General features: G+C 55.5%; 1 protein-coding gene across 1 annotated transcript in view; it reads left to right on the plus strand.

Moving 5' to 3' along the window:
* ITPK1 (inositol-tetrakisphosphate 1-kinase) overlaps positions 1 to 26,076 on the plus strand; it is a 176,694-nt gene that overhangs the window by 100,910 nt on the left and 49,708 nt on the right. Inside the window, exon 5 of the mRNA XM_037832023.1 lies at positions 15,486 to 15,603. Coding sequence (XP_037687951.1) covers positions 15,486 to 15,603 — 118 coding nt within the window. The remainder of the gene's footprint in view (positions 1 to 15,485; positions 15,604 to 26,076) is intronic.

Raw genomic sequence — 26,076 nt, forward strand, 5'->3', positions numbered from 1 at the left:
AGAGGAAGTCACGGAGCCCATGATCTGAGGCTCCTGCTACCACCCCAGAACAGAGCTGGGCTTTGTGCAGCCCTGGGTGGGTCAGTGGGAGCAGAGGGCCGGCCTGGAGCGCGAGCCCACGACCCAGCACCCTGGCTGTGGCCCCTCTGTGTGCATGTACGCGGTCAGCTTTTGCAGCGCAGAGTTTGGGGCAGGTTGAGCTTCAGAAATATTAATGGATTGTCGTCATTCCCTTTTACAAAATTTTAGAATGAGCTTTTATTCACACGATTTCTGGATTTCTGAGGCTCTGTACTGTTAATGTGTTGAGTTGGATGGTCCTTTGTCTTGGGCAGCTGTCCTGTGCGTTGTGGGGTGTTTAGCAGCATCCTGGAGGCCTCCACCCACTAGATGCCAGCAGCAGTCCCACCTCATGCACCCCCCACCCCCCATTTGCGACCACCAAAAATGTCTCCAGACATTGCTGAATGTCACCTGGGGGACAAGATCTCCCTGGCTGAGAACCACCATATTTCTTAAGAGCTCTTCCTAGCAGCAACAAGAGCTTAGCCAGGTCAGGAAAACTGTTTTATCAGCATGGACGCTGCGGCCAGGTACGGCATCTTTGGGTTTTTGAGGTCTCCTCCCTGCCTGGTGTGCAGATCTTGTGGGCATCTTTGCTTCAGTAACGCCAGGAGCACTGAGGACACCTTCTTTGCACTCCGCTCCCGCTGGGTTTGGGGGGCAGGGTTTCATGGGCCTAGGGAGGTCGTGTGGCTTCCTTCGGCCTCACATGGTAAATCGCAGAGCCGCCTCACCAGCCCAGGTGCAAAGGCAGCCAGGTCCACTGCATGCCCGGACAGACTGAGGCCCGGGACGGTCTCAAGCCCCCACTGCATGCCCCACACTGGCTGGGGGGAGGTGGGACTGGCCCCTCCCACACCCCTGGGCACCCCCCCCACCTGCCTATAACTTTCAGCCTCTCCATTGATCTGCGAGCTCACTCATCATCCATTCAGCAGATCCTGATTGAGCACTTCCTGTGTGCCAGGAGTCATAGAAGACGTTGCAGATGCTACACGAAGGGAGACAGATCAGGTGGCCACAGCCCCTGCTCTCCCAGAGTCATATTTGGGGAGGTGGGGGGTGGGGCAGCATCGAGGCTAACAAAAACACAAGTAAACAGATGAAAAAGTGATACAATCCCCAATTATGGTAAGTTCTAGGAAGAAACAAATCAAGGCCTGTGACAGAGACCAGGGGAAGGTTCTTATCCCCTCATTGTGCAGCTGCCGGAGGCCTTGACCTTGAGCTGGGGCCTAAAAGGACAGGACAAAACCATCCTGGGGAGCTCGGGGAGCAGGCTGAGGGTGCAGCAGGGCGCGGTGGCCAGAGCAGTTCCCAAAATGAGTGGGAGGCCGAAGTCAGGCCATGCAGGTACCCTGTGGTCTCTGTGATGTGCTGCAGAAGCTGCTGCAGAGTTTTATGTAGTTCTTTCTGGACAGGGCAGGATCAGGGCAAGTGACGTGTGGGGCCCTCTCTCTGCCGACCCTGAGGACCAACAGACCCAAGTGCCCTTTTCTGGTTCCAAAGCCCTCCAGGAAGAAAGAGCTCCCCTCCCCACCTTGGCTGGGATCGGCAGCAGGAAGCTTGGTGACCGCGGGCATGCTTGGTAGAGGTGGGGCTGAGTTGCACTGAGGGTCACTGCACGGTCGTCTTTGGCAGCAGCACCCAGCTCTGTCCTCATGCAACCAGACCCTGAGCTGGAAACCGGGCAGGTCAGTGTGTTAATGCTTAGCCGGGAGGTGGGTGCTGAGAGCAGAGCGAGGAACCCAGGGTCCCTCTGGTTTGAGTAACGCCCGGTTCTCCAGTGTTCACTGGCCACTGCAAACAGGGCATGGCTTCCAGCTGACCCTGTTTCCCCACAGACACGAGTTTGGGTACCCTCAGTTCTGGCTTTGAGTTAGGCGTGCAAACTCAAGGAAGCATTGGGTAGGTAGATGTCAAAGAAAGCAAGGAAGCCGATGGGCCCCAGGGGGCTGGCTCTCTGCTTGGTCTGGCTGGAGGGCTTGTGCAGGGTGGGGCAGGACAGCAGCAGGGCTGCAGCAGGCAGGCACCAGGCCAGGGGAGGCTGCCCAGGGGCTGTCCACAGGGGAGAGGCAGCTCTGCAGGTCCCCTGAGCGGCTGGAGGAGAAGAATGTGCTGGGACAGAGTGAGCAGGCCGCTGCTGAGTGGGGTGGGACCCATTCGGGGTGACCTCGGGCCACACAGCCCCTTTTTGGCCTCGCTTTTCTCGTCTGCAGGCTGGGTTGGGCTACGTGACTGCAAGACCTCCATCCCAACCCTCAAACAGCTTGTGCTCCCCCGAGTGGGATCCTGGCCTGCTGAGCAGACGTCTCCTGACCAGGACCCGGGCCTGGCCCTTTGCCCAGCTCCGGGGGCTGTGTGTGGTCTGGGTCTCTCCCGGTCTGCTCCTCTGCATGACCGGAGCTGTGGCGTGTGACCCGGGGCAGCCGCCGGGCAGCTGGTGCTTGTCAGGGGACATGCCTGGCTGGCCTCCTGCTCCTGAGTTGGGTGCTGAGACCGGGGGAGAGAAGGGAGGCATTGTTTTCCGTGGGGGGCCCGGGAAGAGGGAGGGAGAAGCTGTTCGCTCTCTCAAGATAACACAGTGTTCAGTTTCCTCCCAGCCTTTCTCCCGCAGTGTTCAGGGTGGCGTTTTGTCCTGAACGACAGTTTTTCAGACTTTGCCACCAGCTCCGTGAACGGCAGGGTCTCCGCATAGAGCCCACGGCTTCTCCCATCGCGGTGTGTGCTGTTCGGGGGGTGGTGGGGTGGTGGTCTCAAAGCAGGAAGCAGGGACCTGGGGAGGGGGCGCAGAGCCACACGTCCAGGAGAGCCCGATGTCAGAGCGCTCAGCGCCCCAGGCAGGCCGCCCTGTCTCTGTCCCCGAGGGGCACTGGTCAAATCCAGTGCTCCCTGGAGGCCGTGACCCAGCTGCTCGGCCCCTGCCTCAGCCTTTCTGAGCTGCTGACTCCGTGGCTGTTCAGGGAAGGGTAGGGTGGAGGTTCTTCTCCAAGGAAGCCTCCTTGTTCTTTCCGGAATGTTCCAGGGTTTCTCCCATCTCTTGTTTAGTCTGCACGTTGACTGGGATTCTGTTTGATTCTGGAGATGGGGCCTTCCCTTTGTCGCCTCAGCCCTAATTCATGCATTTCTGTAATAGCTCGCACATGCATATGGAACAGATTCGACCCCAGGCTCCCCCACCCCTGCCCTGTTGTCCTGCTATCTGGTTCCCCTGTTGGGGGGCAGCCCTTGGCTCCTGCCAGGTCCCCAAGTGTGCTGGGCTCCCTGCCCCTCCACGCCTTTCTGTTTGCTTCCCCCTCTGCTTGGAATGCGCTTGCTACTTGTGGCCACTGGCTTGGAAACCTCACCTTTTCCCCCCTCCCCAGGTCCGGAAGGCCCCCGTCCATGTCCACACTCCCCCACTCTGGTATCATCAGTCACTCACCTTTGCCCCTCCAGAGTTGGAGGGGCAGAAAGTGGCTGCCTTGTAGCTGAAGAGGTGATGCCCTCTTTTTATGGGATGCCACCCTCCCTGGTCTGCTGAGGGAGGCCTCAGGCAAAGGCTCTGACTCAGGATTTCTGCAGAATACAAACCAGGGTTGGGTAAGACCAAGGTGGCTCTGATGGGGAAGCTCAGCTCTCCCAAGGAGCCATTTTAGAAAAGACGTGGTAGGTGAGGAAGACCCTCCACGTCTGAGGGCTACATCTAGAAGAAAGGAGGGCCCTTTTTTCAGACTGCACAGACGACAGCCTCACCACATGGTCTTGCTTGGGTCGTCCCCGACCTGGGGCCCACTGCTGTAGGCGGCGTGCCGGTCCTGCGTGTCTTCCTCCCTCTTCGTGGTAGGCGGGGGTCTTGGCCTGCAGGGACCTCATACCTGGGCAGTCACTCGGCCACGTGTGTGCACTGAAGGCAGCAGGCCCCGGGCTTACGCATTTGGCTCTGCCAGGCCTGGGGTGGCAGTCTGTCTCCGCTCAGGGGCCTAAGACCTCATTCTTTATTTTTAGCACCATAGAAGGAACCGTAGAATTAAATGTCGCAAAGGACGTTATGTATGAGTTATTCTGACCCTCATTTTGCAGGTGGGAAAACTGTAGCACAAGTAACTTCGGCAGTTTTCAAAATCACATATCAATTGAATGGCAGACTTAGGGCTAGAACCCAAGTTTCTTGTCTCTGCCTCAGGGTCCCTGTGCTGCCATGGGGACTGGCCAGGTGTGGCTGGGCTGAAAGGGGTGGTCTGCCAATGATTGCGGGCAGAAGCCTTGGCAGACAGCCATGGACTGTTACACAGGTTGTGCACTGCACAGCTCTGTCACAGGCTCTGTGAATGGTACCCCTGCCACGTGGCCAGACTTGGTGGTCCTGCCACAACCTTCTCTTGGCTCTGGGGAGCCCACTCCCAAAGTTTCACTGCCCTGAATCTTCAGCCCCAGCCCTGTGTCAGAGACTTGGCTGCCTCTTCAAACCCTCTCCCTGCCTGTGTTTGAACAGCTATGGCCCCTGGGGCTGAGCCGAGCATCATGGCTGGCTGCCCAGCACATCCTGTTACACCAAGGCACCCGGCCCAGCAGGGATTCCTCAGGAGCGTCATGGTCTCCTCTAAGCTGCAGTGAGCAGGCAGGCGTTCCGGAAGGCACTGGGAAGGCTTTACCTGGGGGGGGCCCGGGCCACGGTTCGTTTCATGTCCATCAGCACTGGCTGATGCCACGGCTTCAGTGGTCTGTCAAGAGGATTCGGTAGGTGTCCTCCCAGAAAGCACCACTCAGCATGGCTCACAGCCTCATCCTTCCAGGGGCAGGTGGAGGTTTCTCTTTCTGCAGAACTACTGAAGGTCGGATTGCACTTTTTTTTGAATTTTTAATTTTTCCCGTGGTAACATACATGCGACAACATTTCCCTAACCACTTTCAAGCATACAATCCAGTGCTGTTAATGACCTTCACAATGCTGTGCTGCCACCACCACCAGCTATTACCAAAATTCTTCCATCACCCAGGCAGAAACTGCACCGTTAGGCAAAAGCTCCCTGTTCCCTTCCCCCGGTACTGTTACTACTTTCTGTCTCTATGAATTTGCACACTGTAGGTATTTCTTATGCATGAGATCATACAATATTTGACTTTTTGTCTGGCTTGTTTTACTCAGCCTGATGGGTGTGTTTGCTCTCGAAACAGTGGAGTGGGGGTGTCCCCCCTGCGTGGAGCCCCTCTGTTCTGCAGGCGGGAGCCGTGGCTCCCCTGTGTGTCCGGCACCGTCTAGCCCTGACACTGTCCAGGAAATGGCAGATGCCCTCCCGTCTGCCACACGGGTCTGCCCCCAGAGGCCCGTGGACTCTGAGATCTGTTAAGTCACTTCTTACTCCCTAAGGGTCTTCTGCTTTCCATTTCTGTTAGTTTATCTTGATGCAGGACTGGGAGCAGGTGCAGAGACTGCTCCAGCCGTGGGTGAACCCTTGGAAGGTTTTCAGAGAACAATGGACCAGGGTGGACCAGGGAGCGGAGGAAAGCGCAGACTTTCCTACTCCACCACTTCACCATGTGATCTTGGGCTAGTATTTGCTTCCTTCTAGAAGGTATTTCTCCTCTCTGAAAAGTTGAGCTGGACTGTGTGAACCTTGAGGGCTTTGCCAGTTCTGACATCTGTGACTCAATCTATGGAAAAAGAAATTGCCAACTCCATGTGCTGTTTTTCTTGGGTGCTTTCACTGCTCTGTCCTGCCACCAAATGGCACCAGGGCTGATTCACCAGGCCAAAGGCTGGGCTTGCTTTGTCAGAACCTGAGACGGGCTTACTTTTACCCTTTGAACAGACTTTGGAATAATGTAACTGAGCACGCCTAACCCAGGCTAGATAGGATGGTAGATGCTTTTCGTTAGGCCAGGCTTTCCTGTGCCTTGCTCTGGCCCCTTCCATCCCTTTGATTAGAGGGCTCTGGAGGCAAACTGCCTGAGTTCAAATCAAGACGCAGCCACTTCCTGGCTGGGTGAGCCTGGGCAAGTACTGACGTGGCCTGAGCCTCAGTGTCTTCACCTGTGAAGTGGGCCTGACAGCAGGACCTGCTTCACGGGGTCGCCATCAGGATTAAACGATCTGTTCCCTGTGAAGTGTGCAGAGCACGACTCCACCAGGGTGAGCACTAAGGAAAGGTGAGCTGCTGCCACCATCATAATTGTTGTAATTAGTAGTAATAACAGCCCATCCTGGAATCTGGCCAGGACTGCCATCATGGAGTTAAGGTTTTTGGAACTAGAAGCTTCCTGGATTTTCTGCCCTCCTCCTGGAGTGGAGGGAGCCAGTTAAAGGGCCAGCCTTTGCGTCCATGAGCTAGTGGGTCTGGCCTTGGCGGTGCTCTCAGGAGGAGCCAGAAGGAGTGGGAAGAGGCAGAGTAAACCCAAGGTCAGCTCCGTTCTCAGAAGAGCCCCCAGGAGTCATTTTTAACAGTTATAAGGAAGTCATTTCCATTCTTTCATTGAGGGGCATGTCCCTGGCTGGCAAATCTTTGCTGACTGGTTGTTACGTGAAACACACAAACCCAGATTTGTGGGATCCTGGAGTCTCCTTGGAGAGTTTTCTTCTGGACATGGCATGTTGGGTTCGTTTTGAGGGCTGACCTTGCCTGTTTGGAGAGCCAGGTGTCGGTCAGGATTCTGAAGTCCGTCAGGGTTTAGTGCAAGGTGGTTGTAACCCGTGGTGGTTGGTGCCCCGATCGGTGGTGATGGCTGTCATGGCCGTGGGGCAGCACGAGGGAACTGTGCCCCTTTTCCATAGACTGGAGCCCCGGAGAGGACAAGCATAAAGTGGGTCACATCTCAGAGCAGGGACTGGAACCCCAGGTCTTGCTCTCCAATCTGGTGCCTTCTTTCTTTATCTTTTAACTTTTTATTAAAGTATAATATACATATAGGAAAGTGCACATATCATTGTGAATTTTCACAAACCAAATACATCCATGTAACCAGGATTAAATTGGGCGGTAGATCATTGCCACTACCCAGAGCCGCTGCTCATAGGCTCCCTGACACTCTCCAGTGCTTGCTTGCTTGATTGTTACTTCCTTTCTCCCTTCTTTCTTCCCTCCCTCCCTCCCTCCTTTACTCAGAACTTAGCAGCACCTTCCCACCCTCTGTCGGAAGTGCTGCATCTCCTTCCTTACATGTTTAGCACTTGCACAGAGATATCAGTCAGGTCCTGTATTAATTTTCCATACTGTGTAACAAACAACCACAATCATAGCAGTTTAAAACAGCATACCTTTGTCATCTTTCAGTTTCTGTAGGACTAGAAGTCGGGGCACAGCTGGGCTGTGATCCAGGGGTCGGCCATGGCTGTGGCCGTGATCTCATCAGAGGCTCAACTGGGGGCAGGTCTGCTTCCACATGGCTCAGGTTGTGGGCAGGATCCGTTTCCTTGGGGCTGCAGGCCTGAGGGTCTCAGTTTTGGATCCTAGAGGCCACATGCAGTTCCTTGCCATGTGGGCTTCTCCATCATGGCCACTTGCTTCCTTCGTGACAGCTCATGTCTTCAAGGCCAGCAATGGAGAGAGAGCACGGCTTCTGGGAGGATGGAGTCTTAATGTAATGCAACCCCGGCAGTGACATGCTGTCACCTTTGTCATCTTCCCTGGGTTAGAAGCAAGTCAGAGGTCACGCCCACACTCAAGCGTTGGGGAATCTCCAGGAGCGGGAGTACCAGGGGCCGCCTTAAAGTCTGTCCCGCCCAGGGCACCGGGGACTCACAAGTCATGTCCTTCTGGCTCGTGGACACCAGTGCCCTGTGGCAGGACTGAGTCAAGCAGACAGGTCAGAGGAAGCCCCTTCCCACTCCCAGGGCACAGCTCCTGCCCTCCCACCACGGCGTCCTCTTGCCTGGGGCTGGGGGCCGGGGTACTGGCTGCTGGGAGGAGGGGGAGGCTTGTTACCAACCAGGAGGTTGACTCTCTCGATACTGGATGCTCTCAAATCTTGGTCCCCCTACGCTGCCACCAGGATTTTCCTAAACCTTCCCTTCAGTCCTGTGACTCCCGTCCTGAAAAGCCTCTCTGCCTCTCCCTTGGCCCTCAGATCACATGCTTGGTGGAGGGCTTGGCCGAGGGCCCCTCGCAGCCTGGCACTGAGCCCACCTGTCCTGCAGGTGCTCACCACGTTGTTCCCTGCCCCACCTCGCTGGGATCGAGGGCTCCGTAAGAGTCACCCTGTAAACCAGGAAGCCGCCTTCCAGCTAGCGTGTCGGAGATCCCTCTGCTGGAGCCGCAAGGGGGGTGGGCACTGCCTGCTTCCCCACAGGGCAGGGCTGCCCTCCTGCTGGACACCGTTCTCCCATCACTGGCCCTGGTCTTGTCCTCTGTGTCCTGGTCCCAGCTCTCCAGACCCACGGAGGACCTCCCCAGGGCTCTCCAGCACCTAGATTGGAAACATGGCCTTAGCTTTTATGGGAATTAAAAGCTCTTCAGCCACATGACTTGTTTTTGGACAGTTGACCCAGGGCGGGGGGTGTGTGGCACTGGAAGTGTCTTGGGTTTGGCGTCATAACAGCCAGTTGTGAATTTGTTAGAGCCCCAGCTGGCTGTGTCTGACCTCGAGCCAGCCACTTTGCCTCTGAGAAACTCGGTTTCTTCATCTATAAAATGGGAATAAAAATATAGGTATATGCTCTGTAGACCTCACAAGTTATTCTGAGGGTCAAATCCAATGTTTTGTTAGACTGCACCTTTGAAAACCAGAAAAAGTGCAATGCTTGTGAACTGTGGTAGGTAAATGTGCTTACAGTTTAATGTCCACACTGGGAGGCGCTGAGACATTTTGTGCTCTTTTCTGTTTTTTGTTGTTAGCAAAGTGGGAATATGGGATCCCCTTAATTAAAAAAGAATTCTTGCAACTTTTTGTATTTTTTTCTTTTTAAAAATGTAATTTGCCTTTTTTTTCAAGGTTACTACAGTGACACGTTCATTAGAGAATTCGAGATATGGAAAAGCATAGATAAGAAAGTAAACCTAGGCCATGGTCCTCCCACCTGTAACTTAAGTTTTTCTTTCACAGAAGTCAGCTTCTGTGGCCCACCTCCCCTCCCCTCTCCCTGCACATTTCCCATGTTAGAGAAGAGGAAGCTGATGCTCGGGGTGGGGGTGGGGGGAGCGCAAGGAGGAGGGCGGGTGGCCTGGTGACGGTGGCCCCTGTGCCCTCTGGGGGTGGGGGCTTGGGGTCTGGGCCTGCGCGGTGGCCGAGTGGGCAGCGGTCAGCCCCGTCCCCACCGCCCCCCGGGTCTGGCAGCATCTGGGGCTCTGGATGCAGGGCCTGCGGACACCCTCACCCGGCAGAAGTGCCGGGACACCCATGGTCCCTGGAGACCCGCTCCTGTGCCCGGAGCCTCCGGGTCCCAGCCCCAGCCTGTCTTGCAGCACTTGCACACCCCAGAGCTTGTGGGTCCCCCAGCAGCGCGGTGAGGGGGGCAGGTTTTCTCCGGAGCCTGAGACTGAGAGGTTTTGGGCAGAAGCAGGTCCCCTGGTTCCTAGGGAGCCCAGGCTCAGGGGCTCGCTTGGGAGATCCGCCCTCTGACGGGTGGGGGAGCTGGGATAGGGAAGGAGCGCTGGGAGTTCCCTCTCCTCTCTGGGCCGGCGGCTCCCTTCCTGTGAAGTGGAGGCCAGTGAAGAGGTGACTTCATCAGACCTGGGTTCAGTCCCACCTTGCCCACTTGCAACTTTGGGCATTCCTAAGTCAGACCTCGTCTATAAAATGGGGCTCCTAATAGTTTCTGCCTCATTTTTGTCAGCTCTGTTGAGATATAATTCCCGTCCTGTGCAATTTACCTGTTTAAAGTGTACGAGTCAGTGGCTTTTAGTCTATTCACAAAGTTATGTAAGACCAACACAGTCAATTGTAGAACATTTCATCACTCCCCAGAGAAACCACACACCCCTTAGCCAACACCCCATTCCCCCCCAGCCCTAGGCAACCACGAATCCACTTCCTGTCTCTGGATTTGGCTATTCTGGACATTTTGTTTAAGTGGAATCAATATGTGGCCTTTCCGTCTTGCTGCTTTCACTCAGCACAGTGTTTTTAAGGTCCATCCGTGCCATTGCATTTATCAGTGCTCCATCCCTCCCTATGGCCGGGTTATTCCATCGTGTGGATAGACCACATTTTGTGTGTCCATTCACTTGATGATGGATACCTGTTTTTTTCCCACCTTGGGATATTGTGAATAATGCTGTGTGAACATTGGGGTACTGGCTTCCGTGTGGACATATGTTTTCAGTTCTCTTGGGTATGTACTTCAGAGTGGAACTGCTGGGTCAAATGGTAACTTGATGTTTAGCTTTTTGAGGAACTGTTCGATTATTTTCCAAAGTAGCTACATCATTTTACATTCCCACCAGCTGTGTATGAGGATTTTAATTTCTCCACATCCTCTTGTCTTTTTGGTAATAGCCATCCCAGTGGGCATGAAGTAGTATCTCATTGTGGTTTGTTTTTTTTTCCTTAAAGCAATTTTTCTCACATACCATACTCATTGTGGTTTTTATTTGCATTTCTCTGATGGCTCAAAATGTTGAGCATCTTTTCACTTGCTTATTGGCCATTTGCATATCTTCTTTGGAGAAATGTCTATTTAAATCCTTTGCCCACTTTTAAATTAGGTTGTCTTTTTATTGTTGAGTTGGTAATAGTTCTTTTAATATTTTGGGTACTAGACCCCTATCAGATAACTGATTTGCAAATATTTCCTTTTTCACTTTCTTGATAGTTTCCTTTGAAGCGTGAAGGTTTTTAATTTTGGTGATATCCAATTTATCTATTTTTTCTTTTGTTTATTGTGCTTTTGGTGTCAAATCTAAGAAACCATTGCCTAATCTGAGGTCACGAAGATTTATGCCCGTGTTTTCTTCTAAGAGTTTTATAGTTTTAGCTTTTACCTCTTTGAGTTTTATATTAAATGAAATGATAGTCAAAAAGCATTTTATCCAGCAGTGTGCATATGGCAAATGCCAGGTAACTGGCGGCTGCTATTATTTTTAAATTATTACCAATTATGATTATTATTTCTCATCATCATCATCGCAGTTAACCTCTCAGGGTTTCCCACCTGGGTAGCTGCCTCTTGTGCCCCCCTGGAAGAACGAGCTGACGTTTGAACCCCTTTCTGGCATAGCTGGGAGGACAGGGTGGAAGAAGGGGAGAACCTCATCACCAGCAACTCCCTACCCCCTTTTTTCCCCCCAAACTTTTTATTATGGAAAGTTTAAAAATGCTTGAGGGAATGAGGACATGTCCTTCCACGTACCCGTCGCCAGGCTTCACCAGTTATCACCTCTGGGGCCACTCTTGTTTCATCTGTCCCTCCCCGACTTCTCTCCCCACCCCATGCCTGGAATATTTTGAAGCAAATCTCAGATGCGTCACACACATTGCAGCACGTTGCACAGAGTGCAGATCTCTGTCAATTTCAGTATGCATCTCTGAGGGATGAGACACCACTTTCTCAGAAGGGGCTCGCTGTGGTCTGGGGGTGTGGGACAGAGCCCTCATTACCTCCCCAGAATCCAGGGCGGGTTCTGGGAGCGAGCACCTCTCTGCTGCTTCCCAGGCGGAGGAGGTTGTGCAGTCAGTGTGGCGGACTCCTCTGTTGGGACCTGACCGTTCCCGGGGGCCTGTCCCTAGAGCCAGGCTGCTTGGTGTGGTGCATTGTGTCGTGAACCCAGGCCTCAGCAGGAGGGTTGGCACAGGCCAGAACAGCTCAGCTATCCATCCCAGGTGCATAGATGGCACTCTCCTCCTTGGGCTGCTGCATGGAGCAGGGCAGGGTGAGTTCAGAGATCATGGGTCAGAGTGGACCCCAAGAAGCCATGGGTTAGAATAAAAAAGGGAATACTTTTAACTTTCACATTAACGAAATCCTTTCAGATCTGTGATCTTCTTGATCCCCCAGAAGCTCCCTAAGTTTTGGTGCACATTTTACAAATGAGAAAATGGAATCTCAGAGAGTTAACTCCACCTTCTTGGTCACAGGCATAGAGTAAGTGGCTCAGTCAGGATCTGAACTGGGCTTCTGACTACATACTCCATGAGTCCAACAGAAATTCCCACGCCTCATTCCCTGCTCGTTTCGTGTCTGTAAATGGAACCATGGAGGATACGGTTCCTCTGACATTCATTTCCACTCAGCTCAGCGGGGAGATCTTGACTCACCCCAGCCCAGGTGAAGGCCTTGGTATCCCTTTGGGAATCATGCCGCAGGCCTGGGGTGTCTAAAGAAGCCCAGGGGAGCTTGTGTTCCTGGGCAGGCGTCTGGCTGGCTCTGTAGCCTTGCCCCTGTAGCAAGCAGTCAGTGTTCTCCAATCCCCCTCCTGCCCTCCTGACTTTGTATTTCTGCTTTTCCGTCTTTTCAGTCAGCTTAAAACCAGGTTTCCCTTGCTAGGAGTTCCGCAGGCCCTCCAACGGAACACAGTTTACCTTTTGCCATGGAGACCGTTTGGGCCTTTCTTCTTCTGAGTGATAATAAAATGGTACAGGGCGCTCAGCCTTCCTGCAGTTTGTTTGGAGACTTGTGAAAAATGCTTGAGGCCTGCGATACAACAGATAAGCTGAAAAGCTTGGAAGAAAACCCACTTGTGGATGGCCAGGCGATTGGAAAAACTCTTTGCCCTCTCAGTCCTGATCCAAAAGAGAATGTGTTTAGGAATAATTCCTCGTTAACACTGAGGCTTTCATACCAGGTCAAAAGCGCTTTGGCGCCTGCTTGTCCGATACCTCCCCACCCCCACCCCTTGGTTTCTTTTAGCTTCTTTCCCTCACGAATTTGGCTTGAATTCATGTCTTAATAATTCTGAGTTCTCTCTTTAAAGGTCACTGTCCTGATGCATGAAAGTGGAACCACAGTCAGCTTTGCGATATTCAGTAACCCCGAGGGTCCTTTTCCCAGGGACAGAGGCCTGGGGAGCTGAGGGGGTGGAAGTTGCTGACAGCGTCAACATGACCCCAGGTTGTGCGGGGAGAGTTGGGCCAGCCCACTGATGTGAGCGTCTCCGATTTTTCCCTCCTTGTAGAAGGGAAGGTGGGGTGCTTTTGTGTGTCTCTGCCTGTTGCCTGTTGCTTCTAGCAGGTGGCTGTGTGTTGGGTTCTAGAATAGCCCCTGTACGTGGCCTTGAAGTCTGCCTCCATCGACTGGTCTTCGTCTTTCCAGCCAGTTTAGACCCTCAGAACCAGAAAGTGGTTTTAAGAGGACCCTAAAGGCCCTTTGCAGTGGCTTCTCCTCATTCACAGACAAGGAAATCAAGACCCTGAGAAGCCAGTGGCTTGCCCAGTGTGGGGGGCAGGTGACAGTGACAGTAGTGTGGGAATCTGGGCATCTGGAGTTTATCCACTACCCCAGGCTGCCTCCAGGCGTGTTGGAGGGAGTCGGTGCCTTGGGTGCATGCCCCAGACCTCGTCGTCTTTGGCTGTGATTATGCCTGGAAGACTGTGGAAGGCCTCATTCAGCTGTGTCCACTGCACCTGCCTGGTGCCCAGACACTGTCACCGCTGTGCTGGGTGATGTGTTCTTGTTGAGTGCATGAAGGCACAGCAGTAGGACTTCAGTTATCATTTCGTAGTGTGTGAGTCTTGGCGAGCAGGGGCCCCTCCTGCATACATGCTGTTGGGAAGTCCTGAGAGAAGAAGGGGTCCTGAGGGTTGATTGCTGATGGGGAGCCCCACTTGAGAGGGGGGCTGAGGCACAGGCCCCGGGGTGAGGCTGAGACTGTTAGGAGAGAGGAGCTAAGCATGGCTAGTTGGCCAGAGGGCCGCTCGGGATGAAATGTCCAGAATTTGACCTCCTGGCTCATCCCCGCAGCAGATGCAGACTCACGACGCCAGTGGCCTGGCTTGTTCTGTGCAAGCAGGTGAGCAGCTGGTGAGCTGCCAACCTGACTTGCTCCACCGTTGCGCTTCTTGGGAGGAGGCACCGTGCAGGCAGCTTCTGTTGCTTTTAATTCTGCAGAATGTGTGGGGCGAGCGGAGCCTCTGAGGAGGGAGAGTATCGGCCCCACGGACTCACGGGATGAGGGAAGGAATGCGGGGCCTCCCCAGGGAGGTGCGCTCGGCACCCTTCAGGGACCGACAGTGGTTTGAAACAGAGAAGTGGACACAGACGGGCCCGCAGCTGCCCACTCCGGTGTGTGAAACTCAAGGGTAGGCAGGGAAGGGGGACTCCCATAAGAAGTGGAGGTGTATCTCTGGCTCTTGTCATGAGAGCTCTTTAAAATGATAACGAGAGCCCAGAATAGGTTCACTGAAAAAAAAAAGAGTAATTCAAAATGGATCTTTCTTTCGGTCCGTCCCCTTTACCAGAAAAGAAGCCCGTGAGTTCTTTTTTCCGCCTTTGCTGACCTCACATCCTGGTCTTGGGACCTGGTGGAGAGGGCAGTGGTGGGCAGAGGGGGGGTGGGGGTGGCATGAATGGAGCTGGCTAATGGCCTTCCTCAAGCCGCCTCTTCCTGAGACCCTGTCCCTCCAGCCCTCTGCATTTTTGTTCTTAGGATCGTAGATTTTTAGAGCCGGGGCCTAAAACGGGTTGTACTGACTGTGTCTGATGGCCTGGCCTGCAGGGCTGGATGGGTTCCAGTGGTCCCAAGGGTGACTGGTGCAGGGCCAGGGTCCCAGCGACTGGCCCGTCTCTCAGCCCGTGTTCTTTCCCTGGAAACTTTTTCCTCCTCTTTTTGTTGCACAATGTTATAGTTAATAGTCTCCTTTTTCCCATAGGCACTTGTGTTATTTCTCCCAAGAAGATTGTAAATTCCTTAAAGACTGTGATTTTGTTGCACTTCTGCATTCCCTAGTTACCATAAAGTGGTAGGTATGGGATAAGTGCTCATAGAATTGAAATGCTTGAGTGCCAGGAGCGAACCCCCACGCCCACCCAGATACCCTTTTGGTGAATCCAGCAGTGTTTCCTGCTCCTGCACAGCCATTCTCAGTTGCGTGTAATCGGCATGTGGCATAGATAGATCTGGTTTCCGGTGAGGCTCTATCCAGGGCTCGGTGTGACCAGAGCCTGGTTTCTCTCCTTTTTCCGGCTCCGATTCCTCTCTTGGCTCCATTGCTGAGCTTTGGCTCAGTCAGGTCTCCTTAAGGTCCCAAGCTGACAGCTGCCCCGTCCCTGAGCTTCCTCTTTCTCCTCAAACGAGGTAGAGCATGTCCAGCCAGGGTGCCGAGCCGTGCCCTGATGGGCCAACTCGGGGTTGCACATCTGCTCCTGAGCCCACGGCCCTGGGACGGATTTACCCCACTGGGTGGAGGCTGCTTCAGACTGTGTGATGGGCGCCCCCGACAGAAATCAGGGCTGGTGGGAGGGAGGAGAGGAGTGTGGACCCGGGAGGGCTGCCCTACGATAAGGCCTTGCTCACCGTCCTTGTTTCAGTACCAGCCTCCCCTCTCTCACCGGAAGGAGCATGCTTTTGTTTCAGGAATACATCGACGCCCACCCCGAGACCATCGTCCTGGACCCCCTTCCTGCCATCAGGACGCTGCTTGACCGCTCCAAGTCTTACGAGCTCATCCGGAAGATTGAGGCCTACATGAAAGGTACGGAAAAGCTAGGCCCGGTGCCCGTGGCCAGGCAGCCCACTCCTTGGCATGGAGGGTCCGCTGTTTCTAAGCACTTTGGGTCAGGGAGTGGTTGAATGCTATGGGGGAGACACTCGGTGTGGGGGGGGGGCTTTGCTTCTGCCTCTGTGACTGGCAGAGTTGGGAGAGCCGGCTCCTTCTGACAACTTTAAGACGGTTTTGTTTCTTTGTGTTGAACCCACGTCCTGGCAACGAAGCGCCCCGTAACACAGTAGAGTACGGTGGCACGCATAGAACAGCTCAGCAGTGAGCAGAGTTATGTAACTGGGCGAAGGAGACAAACAAAGAAATTAAAGGGCCTTTAATCAGGCAGATATGTGAACTGGCAGCTCAACCTCCCAGGGCCATGCAGTTCTTGGGCAGGAGCACCCCTCTTGGCTGTGGGAGCGTCTCCTGCCAGCTGTCAGCTCCTGTCCCACCTCCCCACCAGCCGAGGCTGCCTCCCCAAGGTGCTTGTCCCTGCGCGAAGGGCTTGGGGAGAGATTTGTGTTAACAGTGACCTTCTCATCCCGGCCCTGTCCAAGTGTTCCCTGCTCAGAGCCTTTGTTCGGTCTTACGGGGAAGTTCTTTGCTCAGGCCCTGGGAAGTGTGTGGATTCCTCTTAGGGGCAGGAGAAGCTGTGCCTGCTGGCAGACCTCGATTGTGGCCTCAGGGGCCTCCCTGACCCCTGACCTGGATGGTGACTAGGCCCCCGGGTTGTTCCGTGTGACGTGGGACCCGGGTCAGAGACAGCCTGTCTGAAAGGGGACCCTGTGGAAACAGTAAGAGCAGCAGTTGTTGGGTATGTGCCATGTGCCTCACAGCGGCCAAGCCTGCTCCTTATGTTGTGTCTTTTGGGGCTCATAAAGGTGGGCCTGGTGAGCCTCCCAGTTTCATGGATGAGAACCCGAGGTTCTGAGAGGTTGGCAGATGTGCAGGGACCACAGCCTGTGGGTGGCAGAGCCGGCATGCGTCAGGTCTCTCTGGCTCAGGACCCCCGGCTCCACACTCCTGAGCTTGACTTTTCATGCCCATCCGTTAAGTAGAGTTAAGCAGCTAAAAACTAGATCACCCTTGAAGGTGGTCTTGGAGGGCCCTGGATGGAGCAAGTGTCTGGGAGGGAGTAGCTGAGGTCCCCAGGAGAGCTGGGAGGCCTTGGTTCTTTCTGTAAGGAACATGCCCTGTGGAAGAACTGGGCTCCGGACCTGGCAGTCCTGGACAGGGGTCTCAGGCCTCTTTCTGGCTGCCTGGCACTCAGCAGCCTGATGCACAGTTTTGGGTGCCTTCCGGGGGTTTCCCCAAGCAGGCAGGCTTTTTCAGCAGCCAGTGTCCTTTCTTCCTTTGGCCTGGAGTGATCGATCCCACTCTCAACTCCCCCTCCCTTTGCATTCCTTTGCTGTGTCCAGCTAGAACCCCTAAACAAGAAGGAAGGTCTATAGTGATGTTCCTTCTAGAAAATTCCCTCTGGGGCCACCCTCACCCCAGCCTGGGCTGCTGAAGTTCTGGCCAATATTTGACTCTGGAAGGGTAACCGGCCTCTTCCAGGAGGTGTCTGACCCGACTGTGTGAAGGGACACAAGGCAGTTTTTTTGTTTTTGTTCTTTTATTGTGAACTTTAACACGTATACATAACAGTGATAACTTTCAAAGTACAGTTTCACAAGTAGTTAGAGAGCAAATGGCAAAGAATGTCATGGGTCACAGTTCCACAACTTCAGCCATTTCCATTATTGTAAAATATATATACAGAAAGGTGTCATCTCTCGATGCACAGCTCAACAAGCAGTCATACAGGTAATTTCAGAAATTGTTATGGGTTACAGTTCCACAGGCTCAGACCCTTCCCTATTATGCAATACAAGGTATATACAGAATTCAGCGAGCAGCTACAGAGCAAATCCCTAGGGGTACCACAGGCTACAGGTCCACCACGTCATTTACCTCCTTCCAGCCATTCCAACACCCCAGCAGCCACAAAAAAATATGTATTTACATGAAGTTTCAGTATTCATAGACCTTTGTTAAATCTTGTTTGTTGCTGCCCCTTCATCTCACTTAATCCCCTTCTCCATCTTCAGGGTCTCTAGGCAGTGAGCACCCTAACTTGTTCATATTGAAAGGGGGTGTTGATGGTATGGGGAAGGGGGCTGCTTCTGATTGTTGATCTTACAGAGGCTGTTGCCTCTGGGTTTTAGGACTTGTCCAGTGTAGGAACACTCTAGTAGATTTAAGTTTCTGAAAGATAAAACTTAGTGATGGTATCTTTTATAGAATCTCAGGTAGGGACCTTGATATTTGGGGGCTACTTTTGGTAAGGGCATGGCATACGGTGGCCATTTGGGATGTCTGGCTGGAGCCTGCATAAGAGAAACCTCTAGGATAGCCTCTCGACTCTATTTGGGATCTCTCAGCCACTGTGACCTCAGCCTGTTACCTTTCTTTCCCCCTTTTGGTCACATAGGCATTTTCAATCCCTCACTGCCAGGGCCGGGCTCGCTCCTGGGAATCATGTCCCACGTCACCAGGGAGATTCATTCCTTTGGGAGTCAGGTCCCTCATGGGGGTGGGGTTTTGAGGCTGTTGTAAAGGTGAGATGCCCCACCTGTGCCTCGTGCCCTCAGGAGTTGTCAGGAGAAGCAGTGAATTCTGCTGTGATTAGGGAAGGGGCTGTGGAGAGGGCTTTCTCAGAGCCTGACACTGGAGCAGAGTCTGAATCCGTTTCTTGCTAGCTGCGGTCTTAGACAAGAAGGTCTCATTCTACCTGTCTTCTGTAAGATGTGAATAGAGACCGGTTTCTCCCGGGGGTTGGGGTCTCGAGAAGACGTTGTAGAGCACTCAGCACAGTGCCCAGCTACTCCCGCCGCCCCTGTCACGGTTGAAGGGGAGCAGGCATCTGAATTGGGTCTTGGGGTCCATTGTGGAGACTCAGGGCTGGGGGTCATGTGGGAGCCCAGCCTGAGGAGGGAGTGCCGCGTGGTCAGGGAGCAGGGCCCAGCCGGGGGTTGGACTGCACGGTGCACGGGAAGGGAGGCGGGGGGACAGGGAGCTCCCCCCACCCCCACTGCCTGCCCAGCTCCAGAACGTGGCCTCTGTCCTGGGCCAGTGAGGAGTCAGAGCTTTTGCGTAAATGAGCATCCGAGTTCTGTTTGGGTGTTAGCAAACTCCCGCTGGCCACAAGGTGGAGGTAGGGTTGCAGGTGGCAAGAGGTGGTGGTGGGGTATGTGGCAGGTGGTAGGGGTGGGGGGGACTGTCTTGCAGTAGGTGGTGGGGAACTGAGGGGCATTAGACCCAGACCGAGGCGGTATTTAGGAGGATGCGTCCTAACTTGGCCTGGGTGACAGAGCAGGGGTTGGAAGAAATAACAAGGGTTGGCCTAGGTGTTCCTAGCTCCAGGGTGGGCTGCACCCTCCCAGCTCAGAGGCAGCTCCCGAGGGGCTTCCCTGGGCCCATGGGAGGGCTGGCTCCCTGGGAGTCTTGGGCCCCACCCTAGGCCAGCAGAGGGTGCCGAGGGGCCTTGAGAGCCCCTTGTCCCGGGGCTCCTTTCTTGGGGAGGCCGCACCTCGCTCCCCGCCCTGACTGTGCTTGCCCCTTGGGCTCAGATGGCAGGTGAACAGCCAGGTCATCGGCCGGCATGTCTGCATGGATCAGAATCAGCGCAACGTTGCGCTAAGTGACATAGGCCAGACATAGACAGACAAATATGTGATTCCACGTGTGAAATATCTAGAGTAAGCAAATTCCTAGAGACAAGGTAGTTTTTAGAGGTCTCCAGGGGTTGGGAGGAATGGGGTGTTAATGTTTAATGGGTGCAGAGTTTCTGTTGTGGGTGATGGAGAAGATTGGGTAATGGATGATGGTGATGGTAGCACAACATTGTAAAAGTAATTAATGCAACTGAGTTGAACACTTAAAAAAGTGAAAATGACAAATCTTATGTTATATATATGTAACCCCAATTAAAAAAAAACTCAGCAAACATTAAGCTCAGGCCTCCTGTGCATCTGCTGGGGCCGACAGAGGGCTTGGCCGTGGAGTCGGGTTCAAATCCAAGGCTGCGACCTGGGGTGGGTGGACACACTGCATAACGCCCCAGCCTGGGGCTCGCCTCGTGGGTGGTCACTGGGGCAGCAGTCCTGAGGGCACAGGGCCTCGCTCTGCGCCTGGCACGTGGCGATGTGCGCTCCTTGGCGGTGGGGGAGTTCTTGTTTTTACTGAATCAGAGGTGGGGATGTGATCCCTGTCCTGGGGTCTCATCCAGGGGGAGGAGAAGGAGACAAAGACGTGACACCTTTGATCTCACGTGGACTGTGGTCCGGTGAGCTGCACAGAGCGTGGAGAGTTCGATTCCTGCTGGAGGAGCTTCCTTCCGGTGGTGGCCTTTGGGCGGGGCCGTCCCTGGTGGCTGGACTTTGATGGGTGAAGACTGAGGAGTGGCCCTTGGGTCTAGCGGGGTGGGAGCTAGAGAGCGGGTGAGGGGTTGGAACTCCTCGTGCCATCGTGGGCCTTGTTGTGGGGCAGCCACTGAAGGGGTTGGAGCTGGTGGGTGAGGAGAGGAGATTACCTTTCCAACAGGTCAGCAGAGGCATGGCCTGGAGACAGGTTCTCGTGGCTGTACTCCCATCCTACTGTGGCTTGACATGGTGCCTATGTCCTGGGCCTTCTCCAGTGACACCCATCCAGCTGCAGCCCAAGGCCCGCTGACAGGCCTCCAGGGGGAAGCGAGTCAGACTGAGCCCACCCTGCTGGGCCTGGGAAACCTCCCGGCCGCGTATTGTTTGCCCGGGAGCTGCCGGCTGGGGGAGGTGGGTGGGTCACCCAGGAGGGAGGCCCATTCCCTTCCACAGTCCTGGTTCTAGGCCGGCCGGGAATGCCCTGCAGAGGCTGTGAGGGCTGCACCCTAGAGTTTTCCTCATCACGCAGGCCAAGCCTGGGTCTGTATTCTTCAAGGAGGGCGGGCAGAGCCTGGGGTTTCCTGGGGCCCTTTCCTGCAGCTGCCGGTGGGCTGCTCATTTGGAAGCACTGGTGGGGTCCGTCTCTCCTGGACACTGCCCCCGCCACACACACTGCCCTCCCCCCCACACACACTGCCCTCCCTGTGTCTGGCCGCCTGCACTGTGCAGGCACCGCCAGCCCCTCTGGCACTGTCCCACCCCACTTCCTGCTATTCCTGGAGGCGCATGGCATGTTTAAGCATACTATACACTGCTATAATTACCCTTTACGTTCCCATAGATAATTATAGCAATCCAAGTGACACCGCTTCGTGTTGGGAGAAGGAGCCTGGCAGAGCCTTCCTCGCATTGTCACCACCCCCGTGCTGGGGCGGCCGCTGCAGGGCTGACGTGCTGGGTGACAGGAGCGGGAGAGGGAGATGATCAGGGCTCCCTGCTCTGTAGCAGGGGTGGGTGGGCAGGCATGCAGGGAGGTTGTCTCAGGAGTGATGGGCAGGGCACGCGGGCTGCAGTCCCCACACAGGCAGGCTGCCTGGCTCCCTGCCAAGCATCAGTGTGGGGGTCAGAGCACCCCCTCCTCCTGCCCAGCTCCAGAGGCAGATGGGGCCTGCTCACTGGAGCCCCTGGCCTCACTTGTCTGAGCCCCTGGCCTCACCTGTCTGCACATCTGCACATCCTCACCTCAAGTTGCATGTTCCCCAGAACGCACTTTCTAAATCAGAGCCTAGAGGGAAGGCAAAGTTCTTTTCCTCTGCCTGAGGCCTGTCAGTCTCAAACCCATTGATTTATTAGCTGTGATAACAGAGACCCAATATAGGGAAGACATAAATAAAGTCGAAGTTCATTTCTCTCACCTGGAAGTCTGGAGGGAGGCCATCCAGCACTGGCATCGCAGCTCATTGGTCTCCTATCTTGTGGCCCTCTGTGGTCCAAGATGGCGGCTTAACTTCAGCTATCACATCAAGATCTAGACATTAGAGTAGAGAAAAGTGGAGCAAAGGGCAACAAGCACCAGCTGTCTTTTAAGAAAGAGTCCTGGAAGCTACAGCTTGACTCTCTGGTCACATATCATTGGCCAGCAGTTAGTGATGAGGCCATGCTGAGCTGCAAGGGAGTCTGGGAACTGTAGTCCCCCTGGGCCAGCCATGTGCCCAGCTAAAATTCTGGCGTTCTGCCACCACGGAAGAAGGGGGACAATGCGTTCTGGGGGACAACTAGCAGTCTGCCACACCACCTTCTGAGATCTGGGCACCTGTCTGGGGACCCGCCTTTCTCGTGGGTGATTGACACTTTGAAAGGACCATTCTCTTTGATGTCAAGGGCAAGTCTCTCCAAGCAGCAGCTCGAAACAGTGTGAGGTAGGTAAGCTTGTAAAGTGGCCCTGGGCTTCCCTAATAGATGACCACCTTTGGGACACAGCCATTGGGGGACACACTTACAGCCACACCCCCATGTCCATCCCCACCCACCCCTCAGGAAGGCAGCGGCAGCACTGAGCCCCCCAGACATTAAACATTGATAGGCCCAGGCTGGGAGGGTGGGAAACAGGAGGCTGCGTCGACAAACCAAGAGTTGTCTTCTGTTCATTTGTGGCCCGTGTCTCTCTGGGCAGCCCCCTCGGCCTCCCCAGGCGGGTTTTTGGGCAAGGCCTTGCCAGCTCCTGGGCTGGCTGAGAGGTTGCATGTGAAGGCTCTGGGGCCAGGTTGGAGTAACATGGATTTGCCTCCTGGGCTCTGGGGGCAGCTGTGGTGGAGGCTCTCGGGCCACGGGGCAAGTTGACGACTGTGGGGAGGGGGTGGCTCTCCCGTCCTCCTGTCCTCCTCCAGACGTGCTTGGAGGTGACACATGGCCTGTTCCCTGCGCAACAGAAAGCCAGCGCTTCTGCCTGCTGTTCCTTTGGAATTTAATCAGGGCTCATCCTGGAGGCCTTGTGGACACCAGATTGAAATTGGAGACACCACGTGGATAGAAAATGACACTCCTTAAAGCCTGGGAGAAATGATTCCCCGAGGAGCATCTGCCCAGGGTGGGGTGGGGAGGTGGCCAAGTTCAGGGGGCTCCTGCTCCTAGAGGAGGGGGCTGGCAGGCTGCCCTCGGCGAGGGCGGGGTGTGGCGTCGTTGAAGGCCTGGCTTCAGGGACCCTGCGGGAGTGGCCCGGGGTGGTCACTTTTCCCCCTGGGCTTGCTCTGCCAGCTGAGGCGGGCAGTCAGCGCTCACTGCCTGCCAGGTGCAGATTTAGGTGCTTTACGTATATCAACCCATGGACTCCCGTGTAGTTTTCCGGTGGCCCCGTGTGATAGGTGAGGACACTGCTGCGCATGTAGCTCAGTCCTTCAGGGCCCCACAGCGACTGGGTGGCAGAGCAGGGTGACGAGCCCCAGCAGCCTATATGTGCCCTTGGCCAGGAGTCCACAGCCATATGCCTGTGGGCAAGTGACAGCCGCACCCTCCTGGTGTTCGCAGCATCCCCAGGGCCCGACTCTTCCAGTTACTGGGGGGGGGGGGGGGGGATAAAAATCTATCCGTGCTTTTTCGTGAAGTGGGGGTGGGGGAGTGGTTGGGAAGCAACACCTTGAAAGGAGGTGGTTCGCAGCCCCCTCGTGGGCTGGGCCCCACCCTTTTCAGGTGCTGCCATCTGCCCGCAGAGAAGTGGGCAGGCTCTGGACACTGCCTGCTCCCTCCGCCTGGTCTCCCGGGCACTCAGGTTCCTAGGGGACAGGTGTGAGGCAGAAGTCAGCTTGCTCTCCACAGAGGAGAGCCCTTATCAGGCTGGATTTGGGGATTGGCCCCCAAGGGAAATGCCTTGAACCATCTGGCAGAGTGGCCGGGTGCCCCCCACAGCTTCCACCTGCCCCTGGGCCGTGGCCTCTCGGGTGTCGGCCTACCAGCCCACCTGGCAGAGGTACCCGCCCACAGGCTCTCCGCTCCTGGTTCCCGTTCCTGGGCTACAGGTGTGTCAGACAGGAACTGTCCTAGTTCTCAAGTCGCGCGCCCCCATACCCACCCCCGCAGGATCCCCTTTAGGGAGGTGCTGTCTGCAGAGCCGGATCCTGCCCCAGGTTCCACTTGAAACCAGACCCACCCATCCTGGGGCGTGGTGAGCACCACAGGTGGCAGCTGCCTGAGTCCCAGCCCTGCCCTGGGGCCCTGGATAAGGGCGGAGCCTCCCTCTGCTCACCTGCCAGGTGGAGGTAGGTGTCCCCACCCAGGAGTCCTGAGGACTGAATGCAGTGACCAGAGGGAGCACTTGGGACCAGGCCTGGCCCCAGGTGGATGCCCTGGCGGCTTCCTCCACCCCTTTTTGCCAAACCTCCAGACACCCCTGCAATACTCTCCCTTTTCAAATGAGAAAACGGAGACAAAGGGAGGGGAGGTAATTTGCTTAAGGCTTTAGGGCTGAGAAACCTTAAAGTCCACCTGCCCCCCTGCCGCTGCGGACCCCTGGGTGGGATCTGTGCCTGCCCTGCCTCCAGACCCAGGGCCACAGCTATGTGGGAGCTGGGAGCCAGGCCCCCCTTGTCAGCCTCCAGGCCCCCTGCCCACGGGAGCTCTGCATCTCCTCCTGGGCCTGCCCCTCTCCTGCACATCCCATTCTGAGGGGCGGCCCCATTTCCCCCAGGGGCCCCATAATCTGGAGAGCCTCCCTCTGCTGGCTGAGCTCAGAGTTGGGGCTGCAGAACCCACAACTCGCTGAAGGCAGGATCCGGCCCAGCTGGGCCTCCCACGGGGCTTGCACCCCGTACAGGCCCCACAAGCCCTGCACCCCAGCCTCCCCAGCAGGTCCCACACTCCCCGCACCCCCACCTCCCCCACAGGCCCAGGCCGGCTCTCTCTCCTCAGGCCTGCAGGCCAGCCCCAGGGCCCTTTCCCTGTCATCTTGAGTCACTGTGACTCTGGGCTACTGTTTAGAATGGATCCAAGTCCCTTCTTCTGGTGGGAGACGTCTCATCCCTCACTGAGCACCTCCTGTGTGCCCAGCTCTGTGCTGGCGGCCGGATACCTGTCTTTACGCCACCGATCTTCTAACGTATTTACCAGCTCCTAGAATCATGTTAGAGGAGAGAGACCTCAGGGTCTCCTAGTCCAGCGGTTTCCCCCCCATTTTACAGATTAGAAACTGAGTCCAGCCAGTGTAACCCTCCCTCCCCCCCAGGGAGACTTGCTGGCCCGAGGGAGCTCTGAGATTTGGGCCAGGCGTGGCACTGCCTCTCCCCAGCTGGGTGGCTGTGTGAGCTGCCCACCTGCCCACCTGCCCCAAGTGCGCCTTCCCGCCTGCCTTCTGCACAGGCTCCCGGTCAGGATCCCTGAAGCAGGATCACTCATCCTTGAGGAGATTGCGGGGTCCCTGGGGGAGCTGCGGGGTCAGGTGTGCAGAGGAGACTCCCTGACCCCACCTGGGACGAATCTACAAGTACCCCCCCCTCTGGAATTTGCTAGAGCCAGCTTCCCAGAGCCAGGGCTTCTGTCTAAGTCAGGCTAGCGCCAGCCCCACTCATCATACTCTCATGCCGATGCAGATTCCCGATATGGGGTGTGGCTCCACGTTGACACTGACCCCCTCCCCCCAACGTTGGCAGCCCAGCGGCTTTGGCAGAGGATAACGGATGCCTGGAGCCTTCTTCCTGGCTCCTCACATCCTCAGCCTTGGCCCAGCCCACAGATCTGGAGTCTCCAGGGGAGGACTCACGGGAGTGAGATGAGCTCCCGTGGAGGGTGGTGACAATCTCCAGAGAGGCAGATGCACCCTTCGGAAGAATGGCCTGTTGTGGTTGATGCCTTCCACACGTGCGCTCGTGGGACCTTCTGAGCCTCTGGGACTGTGGCAGGGACCCACCCTTCCAGGAAGGCCCCAGCTCCCCACAGCCACTTCCCTCCTGCCCTGTCCCGCTTGGTGGCTTCTGGACGAGAGCCCCGCTCTTGGGCCAAGTGGGCTTGTCCAGCCTTCTGCAGAGCCTGCTGGGAACCCTGTCTCCTCTTGACCCTCAGCCCCTGTCCCGCCCCAAGAAGGGATCCCACCAGGCTCCAGTCGCTCCTCTAGGCCTGTGCCCATGGCCCCGGAGAGTGCAGGCTGACCCAGGCCAGTTGGTGCATCAGGTGCTGTTTGTCTTTTGGACGTCTAGCCCCCCTTTCCCAAATTCCTTTCCTCTTCTGGTTACTAATCCTCTCTAGACTGAAACTCCCAGGAGCTTCCTTCGCGCTCCTCATATGCAAAAGTCTCCCAGGTCTCAGGTTAAAAGTCTTGCATCTCTTCCCTGGGACATAAGTAGGGTAGGCAGATGCTCAAAACATACTTGTCAGTCAGGCCAACCAGAAAGCGTCTGACACCAGTCATTTACACTTTAGTGTGAATTTTAGGCCCAGCTAATGTTTCCAGCTAAAAGAGACCTTGAGCTCTTCCCATCCCTGAAAAGCTACTCATCTCCAGGTCTTTAAAGATGATGGAGTCTCAGGGGGGTGCACAGGACTGGCCCAGCTGGTAACCAGCCTTCTGACTCACAGT

The sequence above is a fragment of the Choloepus didactylus genome, chromosome 4 (assembly GCF_015220235.1).
Source record: "Choloepus didactylus isolate mChoDid1 chromosome 4, mChoDid1.pri, whole genome shotgun sequence".
In the NCBI taxonomy this organism is placed as follows: Eukaryota; Metazoa; Chordata; class Mammalia; order Pilosa; family Megalonychidae; genus Choloepus; species Choloepus didactylus.